We start from the raw sequence: 22613 nt of genomic DNA on the forward strand, positions 1-22613 counted from the left end.
GGCCCGGTTATTTGTGTCAAGTTCAATCTTCTGCAGACCTCCCGTTCCTGAGATGCCTGACCTAGCAGGAGTGGCATCGCCGACCCAAGGGGTTTATTTTTCACTTAAAATTCCACTTTGTAATGTAAGTTTCACTTCCGAGATGGATGTTGAATGGCGGGGTTGGTGTTATTTCAAGAAATGCAGCCCATAAATATTACACGTTAAAAATGAAAATCAAATTATTATTTTTACGCAGCAAGAGAAAGTTTGCCACGTTGTGTGCAAACATTCTAATTCGCGAACTTTATTAAATCGCTTACCGCCGTTTTAAGAACTTTACGTAACGAGTCGAGTTTTGGGACAAGCTGGAAATCACGGGGGGGGGGGGGGGGGGAATCGTGGGTGCTCCCCCCCCCACCCTCTGCTGGCACTCCCCTTCTCCCTCGCGTTCCCCCACCTGCCCCAGCGCCGGCCTCATCGGGTCCCGCCTCCCTCCCCCTGCGCTGGGAGACATCGAGGCGTGCGCTCGGGGAGAGGGTCTGGGCCACGCCGGGATGATGTCGACCGCCCGACTGCTGCGCTTCCTCTTGCTGGCGATGGCCGCCGCCGCGCCCCCGGCCAGCACGCGACCGTTCGGCTCCGCCGCTCGCTTGGACGGTAACGCGGCAGAGGGACGTGGCGCACGAACGGCAGGCGGACGTGTATTCCACAGCGCTGCGCCGTGCATATGCTGGCTGTCACGCATGCGTATATGGTTAACGTTCCTCCTCTACTAGCGGATGCGGTAAATTGGCAGCGGGACAAGGCCGACATGACAAGACACGCCAGATCTCGGTGCCATGTATCCACTGGCCGTCGTGCGCGCGTATTCGGTGGCCGTTGCTGCATCGCACAGGGACACGGGGCAGAGCTGAGACAAGCGGCCAGTGAAGTCGATCGACATCTCTAATGCTGGCCGCGTGGATTTTGTCGGTGACCCTTGGTGTGATTCGTGGTGGGGGGGTGGGGGGGGGGTCTCACGCCTCTCTCGGTCGGCTTCCCCAGACGAGATGGTGGAGGAGCTCCGGAAGGAGATCGAGGACATCTGGCTCGAGCTGAAGATGCTGAAGGAGCAGCAGGCCCTGCAGACCGGTAGGAGCAAAAGCCCTTTGCGATGTCACAGCCAGAGGCCAGGGGTCAAGGGAGGTCACAGCCAGGGATGAAGTGAGACGCCACACCAGCAGTAGGAATTTCAAGCGTATTTGCTGCTCACACAACTTGGCTGTAGCCCAGGCATCGTTTCGGCCAGGCCCCTTCAAAACTATTTCAGTTCTCAGAATTAAACAATTCCGTTCCACCGAATTCGGCTATGTACAAACTGAACAATAGTTTTGTGTTTAGTTTGTACATAATCGGAGGTGCGGGGGAAGGACAACATTGTGAAAGACGTTCGACATACATGCTTAGCTGAGCACATGGGAGCATGATGCCGCGTTCCTGTGTGTGGTGGAGGTGAACTGAAAGGATCTCGAAACTAGTTCTGCGATCTCTGCTTCTGCCATTCACTCTACTGATGTCGGGTGATATGCACTGGTTTGTGAGAGTTGCAGATGGGAACTTTGTCTCACGTCTCATGCAAAGACGCAGACCACACATCTGGGAGAGTTATTCAAGTCCTGGCTCAAGAGGTCTTTGACGACCTCTACATAACCGGGCGAAAACACAACCCGAGTCAGGGCTCCACGACGTGCCTACTCCGTGGGGTGCGGGTGGAGCGGTCCGTCAGCCATTGCCCCCCCCACCCCACCATGCCCCCCTCACCTTGGCTCGCAGTGAGCGTTACCCCCTTTTCCACTGGCACATCAGAGCCGAGCCGGCGTGGGACCCTCGCGAGCAGGTGGTGGCTTGCCACCGGCTATTCGACGAGCTGAACCGGACCCAATCCGTGATCAGCTGGTCTCTCAAGAAATAAAAATCTCGCTCGGGGTCAACCAAGCGGGGCCAGGGATGGGATTCGCGATACTTTCATCGCGTGCGACGTCGGCGGCACGGCTCGGGTTCTGGGTGGAAAGCAACCCGGCGCCTCGTGGCCAAGCACGGCCCCGACGTGCGGCAGGAACGCAGCGTGCGTGCGCCCGCTCACCCCCCCCCCCCCCGCAGTGTGTCTGCGCGGCGAGAAGGTGGGCCGCAAGTGCCTTCTGGTGGAGGAGGAGCCGGGCGAGCTGGAGAAGACCTTCTACGAGGCGGGCGAGGCGTGCGTGCATCTCGGCGGCTCGCTCGCCGTGCCGCGCGACGCCGACGAGAACGCCGCCGTCGTGCGCCTCGCCCGTCGGGCCCTGGGCCCCGTCGCCAACGTGTGGGTGGGCCTGAGCGACGTGGCCTCCGAGGGCGCCTTCCGGGACCAGTCGGGCGAGGCGGTGAACTTCACGATCTGGGAGGACGCCATCTCGGGCCAGCCGGACGGCGGGCGGCGCGAGAACTGCGTGGCGCTGTCGGTGATGCTGGACGGGAGGTGGTTCGACGACCCGTGTTACCGTCTGGCGGGCTACGCCTGCGAGTTCGCCGTGCCGTGAAGCCGCCGCTCGCATCGCTCGCACCAATCCGATCTCGCCGACGTCCTCGAGTTTTGTTTGTAGCTCAGAATGCAAACGCCAATTAACGTAGGCAGTCACTCTACTCTCGAGGTTTGAAGTATATAATATATAAAAAAAGTTATCCATATATATGACCTATGGCCCAAGTAGGGGCCGTAGTTCAGCTTTGTTGTTTGCAAGCATGGCGGTTGGAATCGGAGGAAGGGACCGGTTTTTTAAATGTCACGTTCATTGACCAAAGGTTCACCACCCTGAATTATCATTTTGGGCAATTTATCAAATTCAGGCAATGAACACAATCTAAACAGAATTTAGTTGCCTTCAAATTCTCCGAAAATCAGAAACGGTAACATTTTGGACAAAAATCCTCCCGTCTCCCTTAACGCGGCAACAAACGCTGATTTATACCGACGATGGAACGATCGTAGCACCAAAACCCCCGTCTCGCCCGACGCCGGTCGCTGCGTGGCACCAGTAGAATTATTTCACCGTGGAACTCCTCTTACCCGTGACACAGCAGCAGGGGCGCAAACTCCACGGACCCAATCTGTAATTTACCCAGAAACCTCTGGGAACCGGTTGCTAAATCGCATGCTTCCGCAGAGTGGCTGCAAACACTACTCCAGACTCTTTATGAATAAAGACCTCATCAAGCTGATGAGGTGAGGCGTTCTCGCTCTTACTGATGCTGTGCTTCCTGCTGCGCGTTTCATTTACCGAGTCACACGGGACGGCTTCGTTTCGCAGCGGCGGAGAACGAGCTCCGTAGACGTGTGATGATGAAGACTCAAAATCGCTAAACAATTCTGTGCATTGAATAGTGTGCGGGAATTTATAATTTATTAAAACGTAATGGCAAACAATACGTTAATATTACACGCTTAAGGCAATGTATCAGATAAACACTTTGAAAACTAGACGGAAACAATACAAACCAGAAGATACAAATAGCTATTCTCTAATCAAATTGCTGTCCGGGGTCGTGACAGTTCACGCTGGGGTCGGCGATGAGACTGGCACACACGGAGAGAGCTCCGCTTCAGGCGGCCGGCCACACGCGGTGCCAAGTCTACGGAAGCACCTCCTTCGCCAAACACCTCTCAATGTCAGAGGTGGAGTGGAACGATGGCGGCATCGCGATTTAGCGGCCTGCGCTACGAACCTGACGACCAGAGCGAAATCTGCTCGGCGGATAACATCGGTGGAAAGTGCTGCCCCCCCCCCCCCCCCCGTCACCAACCCGGCCTGACCCCCGTGACGACCAAGACAACTTGAGGAGGCTTTCGTCCAGCAGTGGATTGCCCATGGCCTGATAATTATTATTGCCATCAGAGGTCCCGTCACTAGAGCCGCGTGGCCTGCGTCTTAAACGCAGGAAGTTTTTTGTCAAACAACCATTGTTGCTTTAACACTCGGGTCAGGTTGTTGCTGTCGGACCGAGCTACTGCGGCTCCGACGCAATGCAAAGCGATGGGACACGATGGGAATCGGGGTGAACCCATCAATACAGGAGGGCCACCCGGAGGTCCCTGGGAGCCCAGCGTAGAATGCCGCGTGCGGGTCCGTGAGCAACAAGGAAATGGCCTTGCTCTGGGTCCCACGTTTGTGCGAGGCCCACGGAAAATTGCCCCAGATCCCACAGCCCCCCCCCCCGCCCCATTCTGGGTGGCTGTGGACACGCGCACAAACCCACGCACGCACCCACGCACGTACCCACGCACGCGACCAAACTCGTCCTGCCCCGAGGTGAGGCCCCGTTAGAATAAAAAAAGGTCTCGCGACACCGTGCGAAGAAGCATCCTGGCCCAAGGCACGGCCAGCATGCCGCCCTCGTCGCCGCCTTTCTCCGGCGAGGACGTCGCGCTGACACGGCCGTCCAGAGTCGGGGACGACCATCTCACCGCCATTCTGCAAATATGAATTCCATCGCATCTCGCCATGAACGTAAATAATCTGGACGTCCGCTAGATATCTTGGTTTGCGGGATCGCGGAACGTCCGAAGCAATCCTTCCCACATGTTTAATCATTTCGGCGGAAGGCGCCGAGGGCGTGCCCTGGCTGAGGTCCAGCGAGGTCGCGTTTGTTTGCCTCGTTTCCGCACTTCCTGCCGCCCGCGAGGACGACGACGACGACGACCGCGGCACGGTTACCGACCCGGGCCGAGCGCCAGCGAGTCGAGCGTCAGCTGTGACACGGAGCGCGGCGCGCCCTCGGCCAGATGTCGCGGTGGCGGCGCCGGCAGGGGGCCTGCGGGCGGCACGACGCGAGCACCGCCGTTAGCGTCGGTGCGGGAGCCGGGACGAGCGCGTGGCGCTCCGGCAGCAGCACGCAAGGAGGCACAGCGTTCCCCTCGCAAGAACGACACAAAATGCCGAAGTGATTTGCTGCTGCTTCATCAAAATCAGCATCGAGGCTCTCAATTCGGTGCTCTCAATTTCTGTTTACATTATTGCAGAACCAGTGGTGGAAATTCCACATTCCTATGGCGGGTACACGTATGTCAACAGGACACAACCACTGTTGACCTCCTCACAGAGTGGTGCTCACTCCTAAGAATACCGAGTGGGAAATGTTTGTTCCAACTACTTTTCATTCAGCAGATTTAACACCCAGTAACGAATTCTGGTGTTAAGTGTATATTAACTTACATATACACACACACATAAATAAGTTTACATTCATGAAAAAGCTCAAACATGCTCCGTGACGTACAATAACTGCCCTGGGGGGGGGGGGGGGGTTGGAGGCGCTCACCCGACAGCAACTGGGCAGCCGCGCGAGTGAAGAGGTCAGCACTGGGGTCACTCGGGGTCGCGGGGTCAGCAGCGTTCCTGGAGGTCACGCAGCACGAGGGCTGGGTTAGTCAGCTTCAAGAGCCGCCGCGGCACACGGACACAGCGCTACCCGCCTCGCAGTCGCACACGAGAGGGAGTCGAGCGGTGTCGCTTGGGAGTGTGCAGGCGGTGCCATTGCACCGAGGGCCACGAGGCAGGGGGGCCCCGGCGTTAGGCTGTGGTGCCTGGGCCTCTCTGGGGGGAGGGGGTGAAAGCAGGCCCGGTGGGGGGGGGGGGGGCCCATTCAGCTCCATCACAGACCCACTCACAAGAGACGCGCCAGGGATCCATTCTCACATCACAGACTCAGACTCGCAAACACCCCCGGGCTCGCATCGAGACCCATCGTGACGTGGCTGTGGAGCGTGCAGGCGGTGCGAGTGCATCCAAATCGGTGCCCCAGGCAGGGCCCACGCCACTCGCGGGGACTGCGCGCGACGAACCAAGAGGGCTCGAGGGGCCGCGGCAAAACGGCAACACCAATGCTGTGGCCCCGTATAAAACGCTTCACCGTTTAAAGTCTTTAACATTTCATTTCTCCACCGGCTATGCCTGCCTCTAGCGCTCCGCCGCGGTGTTTGCGCTGCGATTCGCCCACCCCTCCCCCTCCTCGGCAGAGTCAACTTTGTTTGCTTTCGAACAAATCACCCGGAACGCACCAGGCCCCGTCACATCTCGCGAGCCAAGCAGGCGCTGCGCCTGGACAAGGCGCTCGCACGAGCGAGCGCGTAGCGCAGGCTGCTGCGTATGGGGAGCTACACGCTACCAGGCAGAACAAGAGCTGTGCTGCAACAATGCATTTGCTGTTGTACGGTACTTATGTGGTCCCCGTCTTCGCCAACTCACACCGACCGGCGTGGTGAAGTATGGTCGACGAAGTCTCGCAGTGTGGGGAACCCCTTATCGAGCACTGGGTTGACACAGGGCTGTAACATGCGCAGGTATTTATTGAAGCGTTCCGGCGAGAGGCGCCTCGTGTAATTTGTTTGGTGGTAATGGTGAACTCCGTGGTTAATATTTGACGAGTGGTTTGTTTTCCTTGAGCAATCATCAAGAGAAGTGATCAAGCAGCCGACGCGCCCTCCAGAAAACACGCACACAGTCACATGTAAACATCGCACACGGAGCAACATCATACAAAGCACCGTGGCACACTCGATGTCAATGTCACATGGCGTTAGCCACTACGCAGCAACATCATGGCGCACCGTGAGCCGACATTGCACTCAACTCTCACGACTGAGCTCTGGGGTAGGCCATGCCACGATCTGACCAAACATGTTTCGTGGAAGCCCTCCATCACCGCAAATGCCAATCATAAATCACAGCATGGCCTCCAAATCACGCCGAACTCCACCACGGAGCAGTGATCACCCCAACTCCACAACACCATGCGCAGTGGACACCGCGCAGTGATCTCTCGAATCGCACAAAGGCAGATTCCACTTCACAACACGCATCTACACAGCCACGGGGCCAACGCTGCCGCACAATCCAGTGATGCGGCCACTGGCGACATCAAACGGCCCCAATGTCTGTGGACGTCACGGGCTCGGTGCCCGTGCGGCCGACCCCAGGAGCCCCTCCTCACCACCAGCAGCGGCAGGCCAGGGCCAGGGCCCTCCCCAGCACGGCCCCCTCGGTGGCACGCAGGTTCCAGAGGTGTCAACCCCTCGCCCCGTCTCCCCCCAATAAAGCCGGGGCACGAGCAAGACGCGAAGTACTCCGCTCCTTCCAAAACAAGTCACGTGGCGGCACGCAGTCGTCGACCGCTCGGATTTTGCCTCTCCTTGGGCTTCTGTTGTGCGCCTCGCGAGCTAAGCATGTTTGAGCCTGGACGGGTGACTACCACTCATAATCAACCAGGTTGGTATCGGCAGCTGCGGCGCTGCCTCGCGGGCAGCAGAGGGCAGCGCAGGGGCAGTGGGAGTCCCCGCTGGAGCGCGCCGTGAGAGAGAGAGGCTGCAGGGATCGCCCTGCGCGTTATTCCTGCGACCGGCTCCATGTCGCGCGTGCCGAGACACGCCGAGCCCTGACCCCGGCCCTGACCCGATCCTCACCCCTGCACTCACCGCCCCCACCCCGGTCCCCGTTCACAAGCCGCCCATAACACCCCCGCCCCCCGATTTCCCACCCTCCCTTCGCTTCCCCCCGGCTGCCACCCGCCCCCAACAACGCCGCCGCGCTTCAAAAGCGTCGCAACTTGTGGCCGCGGGACTTCAAAGGGGCGCCGAGGCGCGGCGGCCCTCCCCGGAGAGCCCTCGGAGAGCCCCGGGGGGCAGCTGAGAGCACAGCGCCGCGGGGCAGCTGAGAGCTCAGCGCCGCGGCCTTGGAGGCCGAGCTCGGGGCAGGTGGCAGCAGAACAGAAAAACAGAGTCTGAGAGAGAGGCTTGTCACAAATGCAGCGGTGAAACAAATAGAAATCTGAGAATATCTGTGAACATCTGAGCTCCGTGACCTTGGAATCCAGGGGCAGGTGGCAGCAGTTCGGTAAAGTTCAAAGAGAGAGATATCAAAGACTGCGGAAAAAGAGAAAAGCGGAATTCCCTGGGGGACATCTGTGACCGGCCGAGAAGCAGGATGCAGTTTCAGCTGCGTCGGTCCGGGTTAGCGACGCAGAAAATGTCTCCGCATCCAGCGCACCACATCGTGTATACCTCTGCAAATAGCGGTGGTTACACTGAGCCACGTGCTCCCCTAGACTCGCTGTCTCCGTTGACCGGTGACCCAGACCGTGGAAGTGTCGGAGTGTTTGTGACTTCTTAAACAACCACGCAGCCCCTTGGGAATCTCCTTCAGAGGCCCTCTTAAGGGGACGAGAGGCTGCTGCAAATACGTCTCAGGTCCTCCAGGCATGGGGCAATTCCTTGCCCTGCCAGCGGCTTCATGTGGTCACGCTTGGCCTCGCGATTTAACCGATTAATTATTGCGTTTGTCTCGTTTGTTCCATCTCGCTTGGTGTCGTTTCCCATTTCTTCCTACTCGTTTGTGCAGTTGTGTCCGCGCCACGAGCCTAAACGCAGCATTAGCATCTCATCTGCTTCCATCGTAAACAATCGGTTCTCAAGCGCAATGCGCCATGGGTACGCGGCGGCAGAGGAACAAGAAGACCACGCGCAGGGAGTCGCCACGTCAGGGGACTCGTCCAGGCAGGGGGCTGGTGCGACGGGGGCCTCTCAGAGAGAGAAAGGGAGGGGAGAGAGAGGGAGGGAGGGAGGGGAGTGACCCCCTTTGTGAGCACAAATGAAAGCACGGGCTGAATGCGAGGGCCCTGAAAGGCCCTGAAAGGGGAGTTATTTCGCTGGGTAAACTTTGGCCCCCGGGGTTTAATCGCTGCCACCGCGCGTGTTTGTTTAAACGCGGCGAGGGAACAATCCCCGCGACTGTGGCGCTGATGTTTGCCGAGCGTATCGCTCGATCTGGGCTCGGCTCGCGGCGGCGGCGGCTTCACTCAACACCAGCCGGGGAGCCCGGCAGCGGACATCGCAAACACGCGCCGGTTGCCATGCCCTGGTGGTGGTGTTGATGCCCTGGTGGTGGTGCCCTGGTGGTGGTGGTGCCCTGGTGGTGGTGGTGGTGCCGTGGTGGGGGTGGTGCCCTAGTGGTGGTGGTGCCCTGGTGGTGGTGGTGCCGTGGTGGGGGTGCCCTGGTGGTGGTGCCGTGGTGGTGGTGATGTCGTGGTGGTGGTGCCGTGGTGGTGGTGGTGCCATGGTGGTGCCGTGGTGGGGGTGCCGTGGTGGTGGTGATGGCGTGGTGGTGGTGCCGTGGTGGTGGTGCCCTGGTGGTGATGCCGTGGTGGTGGTGCCCTGGTGGTGGTGGTGCCGTGGTGGTGCTGTGGCGGAGTCGTGCTGGCCAGGCGTGAACATAAGAGGGGCAGTGGCCGCCCTGCAGCCCCCCTGGATGTTGAGACGGTCGTTACGACATCACGCACCATTTGAGATTGTTTTGTTGACGAGTGTCAAATTCATCATCGTCGTCATCATCAGCAGCCACGACCGATACCACTGCCGTCGCCACGGCTCGCGGCCTTGCGAAGCAGCGCGTTTGCCGCTCGCTGCAGGAGCTCACGGTTCGATTTCCAGCGGCCGCCTTGGTTATTACTGCAGGGCTGTAATAACAATCGAGAATTGTACGTCGTCTGCTCCACGGCGGATGTTAAATGTTCCCGAACGTCATTGCAAGGAGAGACCATTGCCAAATACAGACGTGCAAGTGTTTCAGTCGGGATGGCACCAGCGGCAATCATCGCCGCACCCCCCCCCCCCCCCCCGGACTGGCAGATTGATGCTCCTAAGTCACTCGTGCAAGCGAGACTCGTCTCGTCAGAGAGAGAGAGACGAGAGCGGTGACCGCCATCGCGCGGTGTGCGAACGTCAAGTCCCGCGACCCCTCTCCCCCGCCCCTCCGCGACATGAAACAGCCTCCAGGCGGCTGCCCCCACAACACCAACCCGACCCAGAGGCAGCAGCGCAACGACAAGAGCGGTCGGCGTTGGTGCGGGAGCGCGCACATAAAACAGGGGAGACAAAGGCAGCCGCGACGACAAACACCACCAGCCCCGAGCCCCGCCGCTCCCTCCTCCCAGGCGGCGCGACAGCCACGCGGGTTCCCGCAGGTGCCCGCAGGTGCGCACGCCATGAGGGCGATGTGCCCGTGCCACAGACTGTGAGGGGGGGGGGGGGGCAAGTGCTGTTAGCGAGCACCTGCGAAGAAGGCCGGCACTGCAGCACACGAGCGGGCGGGTGGCCAGCACCACGCCCGGCCGCCTTTGTCTCCCCCAGTGGCGATGCTTACTACGCACCGCACCGGGTAATCATTTGAAGGCAGAGTCGACCTGGGGGAGGCCCAGGACAGGTTCAGACAATCGTCACCGGTGTTGGTGATCACGAGCGGGACTCAAACTCTCGGCTTGCCGGGGTTCGTAGCGCAGCGTAGCGCTAACCACTGCGCCACCGCTCCCCGCACAGGTGTAGCCCCCACGACAGCGGCAGTGAGCCTGGGATGAGTCGGGGGACGAGTGGTGCAGCTTGGGGTGTATGGTGTGCTACTGTGCAGGGTGCGATGGGGTGTGCTTCTCGGTAGTGTGGTGCAGCTTTATGGCGCTTGCTTGCCCAGGACACCCTCACCAAGTCCTGCATCTGAATGGGGTGACTATTGGGATGGACCGTGGCACCGGCACACAATGGCCGACTCTTCTTTGAATGACTTTGTGGGATCTTTAACATCCACTGTGGAGCGGACGACGCGTATTTTCCGGTTAACGCGCCCGTAGTTTTAACCAGGGCTGCCTGCCGGATTCCAACCGCGTGCCTCTGCGGTGTGGCCGGTTTCATACTAGGGGGTGGTGCGAAGCGCAGCAGGAGGTGTAGTACAATGCAATGTGGTGGTGCGGGGCATTAGCGGATGCGGTGGCGAAGGGCGGAGGGCGAGGTACACGGTAGTAGTGTGGCTATGCTGCTGCGGTGCTGACCGTGGGGAGGACAGTGCCAGCGCGCAGTAGTGCTTCCACGCCTGCAGCAGCGCCGGGCAGAGGGCGCTCTGCTGCTCCGTGTGCTGCAGCAAGACGCCCGCCAGCCGTGGGCTCTCGCGGCACCTACCCCACGGGCAGCGGAGCCACAGACACCACGGACAGACAAAGACGCATCGACAGAAAGATGGATACACAATCAGATGGACACAGCCACACCGACAGATAGATGTAAACACAGGGAGGACGCAGGTGTACATACACACGGACATACGTACAGACGGATAATCGAACACACACATGCAGATGGACCGAGCAGAGCACACACGCATCACTTAGACGCTCGCACATTCTCAAACAACTGGAGGCAGATTCAATGAGTCCTCATTAAGTGTGCATTTACCCGCACTCGAGCTCCCACTCTAATCCTGAGAGCCATGGGGGTTGGGGGGGGGGGGGTTGGGGTGCCGAGGGATGGGTGGTCCGCACCTGCGTAGAATCATGCGGACGGCCGGGTGCGTGAAGCTGAGGTGGCCGAGCGCGAGGGCGGCGGAGCGGCGCACGCGCCCCGAGGGCCCGTCCAGCAGCGGCCACAGCAGCTGCACCACGTCCACAGCCACCAGCGCCTCGGGGACACCTGCGGATTCTCACACACACACACACTACAGATAAAGGTCCCCTGTGTAGCCTACGCTGCCGGCCGTCTCTGTGCCCTTAGCAAGCACCTTTGAAGGCCAGGACAAAGCCCGAGTGAGCTTTGGCTAGTAGCACACAGGCTGCCTTTGTCTCATTCGCATTTCATTTGTAAAAATCGCAAATGAGAATTTCTTAAGCGTAGGGGTCAAGGCTTGTTTCGCGAGTGAGTGAACCGATTTTAAAATTGGCGACGGGACGAATGCACCCGCGTGCATGCCTTCGTGCGTGCCCATGCCTTCGTGCGTGCGTGCCCATGCCTTCGTGCGTGCGTGCCCATGCCTTCGTGCATGCGTGCCCATGCCTTCGTGTGTGCGTGCCCATGCCTTCGTGCGTGCGTGCTAGCCGAGCGATGCAGTCGGCCGCCAGCTCCACAGTCTCCTTGTCACCCCGCGAGCGACACAGCGAGTCCACCAGCACCCCCATGCCCCTCGCCCGCAGGGATGCCGCCTTCCCGTCCACCACTGCCCGCGCCAGCACCACCACCTACGGGGCAGCGGGGTCACCGGGGTTCCCCATCACGGGTTGACATCAAAACACGAGTAAATCCGGTATTCGTGCCGCTGTGTTTCACAGATGACCGTCGTCTGCAGGGGTTTCACAGTAAGAGTCAATGTTGCTGTGGGGCTTTACAAGTTGGACCCTGACGCAAACGCACAATGGCCCACTAATGTCCACCGTGAAGCAGACAGCGCGTAGTGTTAATGGCCGATACACGCTGCAGTATTAAACAGAGTGGCCTCTGGGCTTGAACTGCAAACCTCTGCAATAAGTGACAAACACGCCCGGGCCACGTCACCACCCCAAATCCAATTCACTCCAGCACTTGATTGCCACATCATCGCGTTCCATTAACCATCATTCCTCCTTCGGTTCACCACCACCACCACCACCGCCACAAGGGGAAGCAGTGCGGGACCACGTGGCAGGATGAAGGACATCACTGGGTCGGTACGGCAACCGGGCAAGGAGAGCAGCAAGTGAAGAAGGTGGGAGAGCCAGGATGTCGGCAGGGTGAAGAGGGTGACGCGACGAGGAGAGTGGCAGGGTGAGGATAGGGGCATTGCGGGGAATGCCGCCAGGCAAGGAGGGCAAGGATGACGGCGACGTCAGCTCAGCCGCTTGGCCAAGACGCGTGTGGGGGCCAGCGGGGGAAGGTGGTGCAGAGGTCACGCGGCTCTCCGGAAATCTCGGGCGCGGGTGGGCAGGCGGCACGCACGCGCCTGGAAAGCGGCGCCGACGCGGTTGCGCTCGTGCCGCGAGTCGAGCGCCGGCAGGAGGTGGCGCGAGCGCAGGCCGCCCGCCCGCTGGATCTGGCGCAGCGTGCCGGGGCTCCGGAACGCCAGCGCGGCCAGGGCGGCACCGGCGCCCACGTGCACCGCCTCGTCCGCTGGCGCGGAGCGCAGCAGCCGCAGCAGGCGCTCCACCAGCTCGGCCACGCAGGCGCTTGCGGCCGGCCTCGCGGGGTTTCCTGCGTCCGGCGCAACCGAAAAATAAATGTGGATCGACCCGGAAGAGGCGCCTCGAGCACTGTGCAGGCGTTCGTGCTGGCGACTGCCGCACGTGCACATTATGGGACGTACGAGGATTCCCCCAAACACGCGGCAGTACGGGGGAGCACGGTCAAGCGTACCGTCCGTCTCACTTGTGCCGTTACATTGGCACAAATGGCAACAACACTACAAGGTCCGTACATAATTTTCTCACCGCACGATTGTCTCCACGTATCGGGAGTGTGGGAATAAATCTACACTCAACCGATCGCCGCGTCATCGTTATGCACTTCAGTGTAAACAAAGTGCGTTTGGCCGATCCGGGAATCGCGCACTTGCGCCGTTCAGCGCCGGCGGGCGCCACCTCACCGAGCCACACGCTGGCGAGGGTCCAGATGGCCTCCACCTGCACCTCGGGGGTCCTGAGGGGCCCCGGGGGTGCCGGGGCCGTGGCGGGCCCCACCAGCTCCAGCAGGAAGTCCACGCAGGGGGAGTTCAAGACCTGCAGCTGGTGCACCGGACTTGGCACGTAGCCTGCAACCGGCACCCGGAAAGGCAAATCGGGACCAACGACCGATCATGGTAACAAAAAAAATAAACAACCCATTGCTGAATTACTTGCAAATTACGGAATTGGAATTACAAAAAGCGACATCGCCCCACTACTGCCAAAACCTGGCAGGAACCTCCTGAAAAGTCTTGAGCCTCGGTGAAGCTTTCCTGCGTAAACAAACAGAGTGCTACTAATGATGGTGGTGCACCACCACCACCATCTCTTCATCATCCCATTACCACCGACCCACTCCCACCACGGAATCCCATCCTACCAGGACCACCACCATCTCTCACTTGCTGCCACCACCATTCGTCCCCTTCCCACCAGCACCACCGTGGCCACCACACACCATCCCTCCTCTATCAGAGTCGTTATTTTTTTCACCTACGTGACTTTACCGAAAGAACTAAGAGTATGAGCTGTAAAGATTTTTTTCACAGACGTCTAACCCACCGCCACCATCACCACCATCGCCAGAGAGATTCCCTCCAGCCGCCCGGCACGTACCGACTTCGAGGCAGATTGCCCGCAGCGCCGGCAGCGTGGCCAGCAGCACGGGGTGGCTGCGCGTCTGCAGCAGGCGCAGCAGGGCCTGCACCAGCGGAGAGGGGGTCGCCGTCACGCCTGGGGGGCGCCCCCCCACAGCGCCCGGGCCCCCCCGTGCCAGCGCGCTCACGCCCCACGCGCCCAGCAGCTGCAGGCGCTCCGTGGCCGAGTGCGCAAACTCCACCAGCGTCTCGGCGCCTGCGACGCGGCCCACGAGCGGCGCCGGCGAGAGGAATCGGTCAATCGACTCTCTTCGTAGCGAGACGCCATTGTGGCCCTAGCCGTCTGCACCACCACAGCTCGCCAACACGTTTTAGCACGCGACGAATTTCACGTTTAAAACTTTGCGGACTTTGGAATTCTGTATATTTAAGGTCAGTATGTCATATTTAGACGATTTGCATAAAGTGATATTTCACGGGTCTCCGTGCCAACTAATGCGATGTCACCCAATGCCGCCACTTGACCGATTTGGGCAGTGCACACGTAATTTGCCATCTCACAGGTGTGGATCGATCCAAATCTATGGTGTTTATTTTCAGATCAACCAACTTTCCTATCTAGGCGGCAGTTTTGGCTATTTAACACAGCGGTGGTGCAGTGGTGGCGAGCGGTGGTGCAGTGGTGGCGAGCGGTGGTGCAGTGGTGGCGAGCGGTGGTGCAGTGGTGGCGAGCGGTGGTGCAGTGGTGGCGAGCGGTGGTGCAGTGGTGGCGAACGGTGGTGCAGTGGTGGCGAGCGGTGGTTGCGCTGGGGGCGAGCGGTGGTTGCGCTGGGGGCGAGCGGTCTTGCGGTGGCGGCGACGAGCAGCGGTGCGGCGCTCACCCATCGTGGTGGCGAGGGCCGTCTCGCGGTCGATGTCGCCGCCGGCCAAGGCCCAGAGGGCGGTCCCCGTGGCCTCCAGGACGCGCTCCACCCGGGACCTTCGCAGCAGCTGAAGCATCGGGGCGGCGGCCCCCAGCTCCAGGGCCGCGCGCCGAGCCCCCTCATTCCCCTCCACAAGCCTGGCCACGGCGCGTCACAACCATTCACAACGCGTCGCTGCGGGTTTCACCTTGCGATTTGATGATGCGCATCGTTTGAAAAGGCGAATTCATTGATCGCTGGTGTGATGAAATTGCCTGGTTTTGGGGGCACCTGTGATCAATGTGGCTGGTTTTCTGCAGGACAAGTCCATAACAGCAACCCAGCTTTATGCTAATATTTAATTGATGGGCAACATTGTGATCCGTTCCCACCCTCCCCTACAGACAGACAAACAGAGCTAATACATTAACACTTTGAACTCATAACCCACGTGCCCACTTAACTCATGGAATTTTCCAAACATCCCAATGAAGGATCCTCCTGACAAAGAGTCCTCACACGTACAGGGAGGTGGATGGACAGAGGTGGACGGAGCCGAGGTGCTTTCAGCCTTAGTTTGGAATGCATAAAAAAACTGGCGCAATGCCGCAAATTATGGTCACCTCACCCTCGCAGGGCCTCGATGGCGCACAGCTGGAGCTCTCGGGACGGGGCTCTGGCCAGACGGACAAGTGCGGCCGCCCCTCCCCCCGCCACCAGAGCGTCCTGGTTGTGCGCCGGTCCCGCTGCGATGGCGCCCGCCGCCCGGCACAGCGCCAGGGCGGCGGGCCCCTCTCTCGGCACGCGTGCCAGCAGGCCGCACAGCGCCGGCAGGAATCCCCTCTGCTTCCCGACGGCGCGCTGGCAGCTGGGGTCACCCTCGGCTATGAGGCCCAGCGTCTCCACGGCCATCGCGGCACACCGCAGGCCACCGTCGTCATCATCGTCGTTTTTATTGCCGTTTGACGCGGCCACGACCTGCGCCGCTTTGGCCAGCGCCGAGACGGCACCGGCAGCAACCAACGCCGCCCTGTGCTCCCGTAGCCCCGCCACCTCCCGGAGCACCTCCAGGGCGTCCCGCAGGGATGGGTTGGGACCGGCGCCTCCGACGACGCCGACCAGCAGCGGAACGAAGCCGCCGGTGGCCACGACGAGACCGCGGCCCAGCGGGTGTCGCGCCATCGCGGCCAGGACACGCAGGCTCCCGACGCACGCCGCGGCCCCGCCGAACGTGCCCAGCACCCTCAAGAGCACTGGCGCCAGGCCCTCCCGCGCCAGCGCCTCCAGGTGCCGGTCGGCGAAATCGCGCCGCGCCAGCAGCTCGGCGACGGCGCAGCTCAAGGCCTCCGCCACGTCGCCGTTGTCGGAGCCGATTCCCCTCACCAGCAGCCGGTGCGCGAGGATCGGCGGGGTCGCCGGCGCCGGCGGGTCCAGCAGGCGCTCCAGCGCCTCCGCGCCGCCGTGCAGCGCGCACAGCTCCACCGGGCTGCGGTTGCGCACGTCGGTGGCATCGAGGCGGGCGCCGCGCGCGACCAGCAGCTCCGAGCAGCGGCGGCGCCCGGGCCCGGCGGCCGCCAGCAGCAGCGGCGTGGAGTGCAGGCCGTCGCGCGTCTCCAGCTCCAGCTGCTCGGCAGCGGCGCCGGGCTCCGCCAGCAGGGCCTCCAGGGCGGCCGCGTCGTCCTCGTGGGCCACGTGGTGCACGGGCGCCCATCCCTGCTCGTCAAACGTTCCCATCGGAGTGCGGGGACACGAGGATACCTGCGGAATTCCACGGAAAAAATCAGGGGTAGGTGTCGGTACATGGACATCTATTTACAGGAGGTCCAAAAATATATTTCAATTTGACTTCAAGAAAGAACGTTTATATAATAAGTTGTGAATTCCCCAATCCACAAAACCGCCATTTGGGCTCCGAATACCGCTCTAGACGACAGCTACGAGATGAGATGTGCCACTTGGAGCTATTTGGCAGCAATCTAGGATCCCCAAGGCTGTCGTATCTAGCAGCCTTTACTGCCGTAGACTCCACCACTACACCTTAGTGCCCGTAAATGTGTCACGGACTCCAATTGTTTCCTTCACGAACAGAATTATCCAAGGTGAACCGGTCGGAGCTGCGGTCACTTTACAGCACATCTTAGCAACGAGACCAAACGAGGGTCAACATTCAGCAGTTTGCGGTCGACTCGCTCGGCTCGCGGTGCCGCTGCAGGTGGCGATTATTTTAGCAGAACCGCCCGGTGATCTGTCACCTGCGACCGCTTATATACGAATCCCACTGCAATCAAAACAGCCGTTTGTACCGTAACATTTGCACAGTCCAGACAAAATGGACTAGATCTATCACCCAGAAGCCACAACAAGGACCCTTTCTCCAGCAAGGGAGAGCTGGGATGCAGAACATTGTTTTAATTCATTATCATCATCATTCATGTTCCATCCACCGTTGGATGATGGCCTCCATATGCTATCACCATCCGGAAGGGTTCCATCTCCTGCAAACTAACCGATCTCATCGCTCCGCCTCCACCGTGGCGGTCCTCTCCGCCGCGTTCCCTCTGGCTGCTATTCCGTCACCGGTCTCTTCCGCGGGTCATCAACAAGCGACATGACAGCATTGCGAGACCCACAGCGACGGGACTCCAACCCCTCGACCAACCTCTCGCTCCCTACCCTGCAGGTCCCCATGAGTGGGATCTTCCACCACGTGGGAGTCCACCGACAAACCGCGTCCCGAGCAAGGAGAGCGGATCACTGCATGTCCATCGTTTAGAGAGGCCATCAATGGTGCGGACGACTGCAGGGAAAACACCACGACATGTGGGAGGGGTCCCCCAATACTGGCTCCCCCCCCCCCCACCTGCAGACAGACCGACTGCTGTTCAACTTCACAACATTCACACTCGAGCCCCAGTTGAAAGCCGACCTCCACATAAACTGGGAGCACAGCAGGTAACCCCGTGCCTCAGCAGGTAACCCCGTGCCCCAGCAGGTAACCCCGTGTCCCAGCAGGTAACCCCGTGCCCCAGCAGGTAACCCCGTGCCCCAGCAGGTAACCCCGTGCCCCAGCAGGTAACCCCGTGCCCCAGCAGGTAACCCCGTGTCCCAGCAGGTAACCCCGTGCCCCAGCAGGTAACCCCGTGCCCCAGCAGGTAACCCCGTGCCCCAGCAGGTAACCCCGAGTCCCAGCAGGTAACCCCGTGCCCCAGCAGGTAACCCCGTGCCCCAGCAGGTAACCCCGAGTCCCAGCAGGTAACCCCGAGTCCCAGCAGGTAACCCCGTGCCCCAGCAGGTAACCCCGTGCCCCAGCAGGTAACCCCGAGTCCCAGCAGGTAACCCCGAGTCCCAGCAGGTAACCCCGTGCCCCAGCAGGTAACCCCGAGTCCCAGCAGGTAACCCCGTGCCCCAGCAGGTAACCCCGTGCCCCAGCAGGTAACCCCGAGTCCCAGCAGGTAACCCCGTGCCCCAGCAGGTAACCCCGTGTCTCAGCAGGTAACCCCGTGCCCCAGCAGGTAACCCCGTGCCCCAGCAGGTAACCCCGTGCCCCAGCAGGTAACCCCGAGCCCCAGCAGGTAACCCCGAGTCCCAGCAGGTAACCCCGTGCCCCAGCAGGTAACCCCGTGTCTCAGCAGGTAACCCCGTGCCCCAGCAGGTAACCCCGTGCCCCAGCAGGTAACCCCGTGCCCCAGCAGGTAACCCCGAGTCCCAGCAGGTAACCCCGTGCCCCAGCAGGTAACCCCGTGCCCCAGCAGGTAACCCCGAGTCCCAGCAGGTAACCCCGAGTCCCAGCAGGTAACCCCGAGTCCCAGCAGGTAACCCCGTGCCCCAGCAGGTAACCCCGAGTCCCAGCAGGTAACCCCGAGTCCCAGCAGGTAACCCCGTGCCCCAGCAGGTAACCCCGTGCCCCAGCAGGTAACCCCGTGTCTCAGCAGGTAACCCCGTGCCCCAGCAGGTAACCCCGTGTCCCAGCAGGTAACCCCGAGTCCCAGCAGGTAACCCCGAGTCCCAGCAGGTAACCCCGAGTCCCAGCAGGTAACCCCGAGTCCCAGCAGGTAACCCCGTGTCCCAGCAGGTAACCCCGAGTCCCAGCAGGTAACCCCGAGTCCCAGCAGGTAACCCCGAGTCCCAGCAGGTAACCCCGTGCCCCAGCAGGTAACCCCGTGTCTCAGCAGGTAACCCCGTGTCCCAGCAGGTAACCCCGTGTCCCAGCAGGTAACCCCGTGCCCCAGCAGGTAACCCCGTGTCTCAGCAGGTAACCCCGTGTCTCAGCAGGTAACCCCGTGCCCCAGCTGACCTGTCGTCGTTGTCGTCGTCTCCCGTCCGCGTCTTGGCTCTGGCCCCAGTGGGTCGCACTCAGCGGAGCCCCGCGGCTCCTCCTCCGCCTCCTCCCTGCATCAACAACCCTCCTCCTCCTCCCTCATCATCCTCCCCCCTCCTCCTCCTCCCTCATCCTCCGCCTCCCTCATCATCATCAACATTCTCCCTCCTCTTCTTCACACCCCCCCCAACTTCCTCTTCTTCACACCCTCCTCCCCCGTCTCCTCATTCACAGCCATCGTCCTCCTTCCGCTCCACATCACTTTTCTCTCTCGTTGCTTTCTAATTCCCACATCTTCGTCGCCATCCTCCTCCCCCCATCCTCTCTCGAGTCTCGTCTCTCTCCTCCTCCTCGCCACCACCATCACCCACCGCCCTCCTCACCCCCGCACCTGGCCATGGTGGAGGGCAAACCGAGCGGGTTACGGGGGGGGAGGCGACCCCACTCGTCCCGCCGTCACGAACTTGCCACTGGACGAGTGTTAACCCAGCCCGCCGGGGGGGGGGGGGTGACGATGCAATCCTAATGCGTGATGGGGTAATTGGCGAACAAGTAATTGATTAATTATGTAATCAGTCGTCCATAAATTACATTTGTGACGATGTGTGACAAGGGGGGGGGGGGGGGTTGAGAAATGTGACGTCACATCAAAATGCGCAACTTTAAATGAATATAGACAACACGTTCTACTTAATTAAATAGACTTTGTAATAAATGTTTTCTCCTACAACATCAGAGTGCAGCGCCACATTAAATACGCACTACAATGGCAATAGTTCAAAGCGATTTGAAGCATGTTTTATTTTTTCAGGGGGGGGGTCAAAAATCTTCCAAAATCGCGTGACGTCATTTATGGACGTCCCCTTAGTGATCGGGTAATTGGTGATGAGAGCATTGATGAGGTAATCAGTGGTGAGGTAACGGTGATGAGGTAATTGGTGATGAGGTAACGGGGATGAGGTAATCAGTGATGGGGCGATTGATGATGATGATGTAACGGTGATGAGGTAATCGGCGATGAAGTGATTGGCGATGAGGTAATCGACGATGAAATTATTGGTGATGAGGTCGAGGTAATCGGTTTATAACGCTGTCATTGGCGAGGGGTTACCACAGGAGGTAATGAGGCAGTTTTGTTCAATTATTGTAATTGCTAATGAGGTTATGCTGTTGTAATTAGTAATTATCGTCGTGAACATGATAATTGTTTAATCACCCCCTCCCCCCACCCCTCTCCCCCTTCCCCCCTCCCCCCACCCCTCTCCCCCTTCCCCCCACCCCCTCCCCCCACCCCTCTCCCCCTTCCCCCCACCCCCTCCCCCCACCCCTCTCCCCCTTCCCCCCTCCCCCCACCCCCTCCCCCCACCCCTCTCCCCCTTCCCCCCACCCCCTCCCCCCACCCTCTCCCCCTTCCCCCCACCCCTCTCCCCCTTCCCCCCACCCCTCTCCCCCCACCCCCTCCCCCCACCCCTCTCCCCCTTCCCCCCTCCCCCCACCCCTCTCCCCCTTCCCCCCACCCCCTCCTCCCACCCCTCTCCCCCTTCCCCCCACCCCCTCCCCCCACCCCTCTCCCCCTTCCCCCCTCCCCCCACCCCCTCCCCCCACCCCTCTCCCCCTTCCCCCCACCCCCTCCCCCCACCCCTCTCCCCTTCCCCCCACCCCTCTCCCCCTTCCCCCCACCCCTCTCCCCCCCACCCCCTCCCCCCACCCCTCTCCCCCTTCCCCCCACCCTCCTCCCCCCCACTCCTCTCCCCCTTCCCCCCACCCCCTCCCCCCACCCCTCTCCCCCTTCCCCCCACCCCCTCCCCCCACCCCTCTCCCCCTTCCCCCTCCCCCCACCCCTCTCCCCCTTCCCCCCACCCCCTCCCCCCCACCCCTCTCCCCCTTCCCCCCACCCCCTCCCCCCACCCCCCACCCCCTCCCCCCCACCCGCCATGTGCCCGGATCCCGTCCGACGCCAGGGACTGGGCAGGGGTAGCGCCTGGAGAGTGCCCGGAGGGAGGGGCGACCACCACCACCGCCGTGCATACCAGATGCTATAGGCTGCTGCGTGGCGACAGTGCTGGCCACAGAACAATGAATTGTACTGTGCTTCTATGCTCCCCACCGTCACCAACCCCTGCAAAGCTGTGAAAGGAGGCCGTCATCCAGCAGTGGATTGACCAAGGACTGCCCAACGCGGACAATGACTTGGGGTTGTGTCCACGACCAGGGTGCACGCGTGAGTCAACGAGCAATGTGTGTGGCTTTAAGAGGCGCCCTGCACACGTTCTACAATCGTGGGGCCTGTGGCGCAATGGATAACGCGTCTGACTACGGATCAGAAGATTGTAGGTTCGACTCCTGCCAGGCTCGAATTTTTTATATTGTGTTTCATTGACTCGACGTAATGTGTTGTCTTTATTTATACGGAACATCATTTACAAACGCGTCGCATAATTCGCGTTCGCATCCAACACGTAGATTGTGTTAAAGTTTAGTTTCGCCGTTGTTAACCGAACCCAATCTGGCACGGCGTGATGTGCTGCCCCCTATGTGACGGCGTGGGGGCTGCACGCAATCATCGCTGCCCCAGCAGCTCACAGACCTTGCGCTCAAATGAGCAGAGGCGGTGCTCTTCATCCCGTTTCTAGCCGAGCCAGTGGTGGAAATTCCACATTCCCAGGACAGCGGTGAATGTATCGATGAGGGCGGTGACATGGCCGAGCGGTAGCGCGTTCAAACATCCTGAATGCAGAAGTGCTTCGATCCGAACCAGCCCGTGTGTCGATATTCAACTTGAACGTGCTTTTTGTTTTCAGGGATTGTTTTTGTCGTTTTCCGCCTTGCCCAAGCTAATTAGTGACTTACCTTTTTATCTATTTTGCACTCCTAGAGTTGTTTGTTTTGCTTGTTATTAAAACTTGCCGACCCATCCCCACTTGACGTTAGAAAAAGAGCTTCATAGCTCATCGGATTCCTAACCCAGTCTAAATATTCTCATTCTGTTCCACCGATTATTACGGCGGCCCGCGGTTCGAAGCCAACGACCGCCCTGATTAATACTGCGGGAGTTGACGTTTGTGTTGGGGTGGCAGGAATGTATTTCTGCTGAGCTCTGGTGGCACTGCACAAGGCGAGTTCAGCGACACCACCGGCATCACCAGGCGCTCGGCGTGGCTTGTCGAGGGGTTTCCCGCCATCAGGAGACGCAATGTGGGAGCAGCTGCCACCATTGTTTTAATGGGCCGAGAAATCGATTACAATTCCTGATCGACTCATCATCGCAGCTCTACCCAAACCCCCTTTAATGAGCAGACAACAGCC

The 22613-nt window shown here is 60.4% G+C and overlaps 2 protein-coding genes and 1 non-coding gene across 3 annotated transcripts; 2 read left to right on the top strand and 1 right to left on the bottom strand.

The window, feature by feature from the left end:
- The first annotated feature begins 504 nt into the window (after nucleotides 1–504).
- On the top strand, nucleotides 505–2619 carry CLEC3B (C-type lectin domain family 3 member B). Its single transcript, XM_078863847.1, has 3 exons — nucleotides 505–639; nucleotides 1027–1113; nucleotides 2122–2619. Exons 1-3 carry the CDS (start codon nucleotides 537–539, stop codon nucleotides 2532–2534), a joined length of 603 nt encoding a protein of 200 aa, XP_078719973.1. The 5' UTR covers nucleotides 505–536; the 3' UTR covers nucleotides 2535–2619.
- Nucleotides 2620–3385: 766 nt separating this feature from the next.
- LOC144936713 (ankyrin and armadillo repeat-containing protein-like) lies at nucleotides 3386–13438 on the bottom strand. The gene is made up of 7 exons (XM_078863848.1): nucleotides 13413–13438; nucleotides 12774–13021; nucleotides 11877–12036; nucleotides 11347–11494; nucleotides 10861–10983; nucleotides 5311–5387; nucleotides 3386–4803 (listed from the first exon to the last, which is right to left on the bottom strand). Exons 3-7 carry the CDS (start codon nucleotides 11974–11976, stop codon nucleotides 4703–4705), a joined length of 549 nt encoding a protein of 182 aa, XP_078719974.1. The 5' UTR covers nucleotides 11977–12036; nucleotides 12774–13021; nucleotides 13413–13438; the 3' UTR covers nucleotides 3386–4702.
- An 8151-nt stretch (nucleotides 13439–21589) lies between these two features.
- On the top strand, nucleotides 21590–21662 carry TRNAR-ACG (transfer RNA arginine (anticodon ACG)). Its single transcript has one exon. It is a non-coding gene; the product is annotated as a tRNA-Arg (tRNA).
- The last annotated feature ends 951 nt before the right edge of the window (nucleotides 21663–22613 follow it).

This window comes from Lampetra fluviatilis, chromosome 17, assembly GCF_964198595.1.
Source record: "Lampetra fluviatilis chromosome 17, kcLamFluv1.1, whole genome shotgun sequence".
Classification (NCBI taxonomy): domain Eukaryota; kingdom Metazoa; phylum Chordata; class Hyperoartia; order Petromyzontiformes; family Petromyzontidae; genus Lampetra; species Lampetra fluviatilis.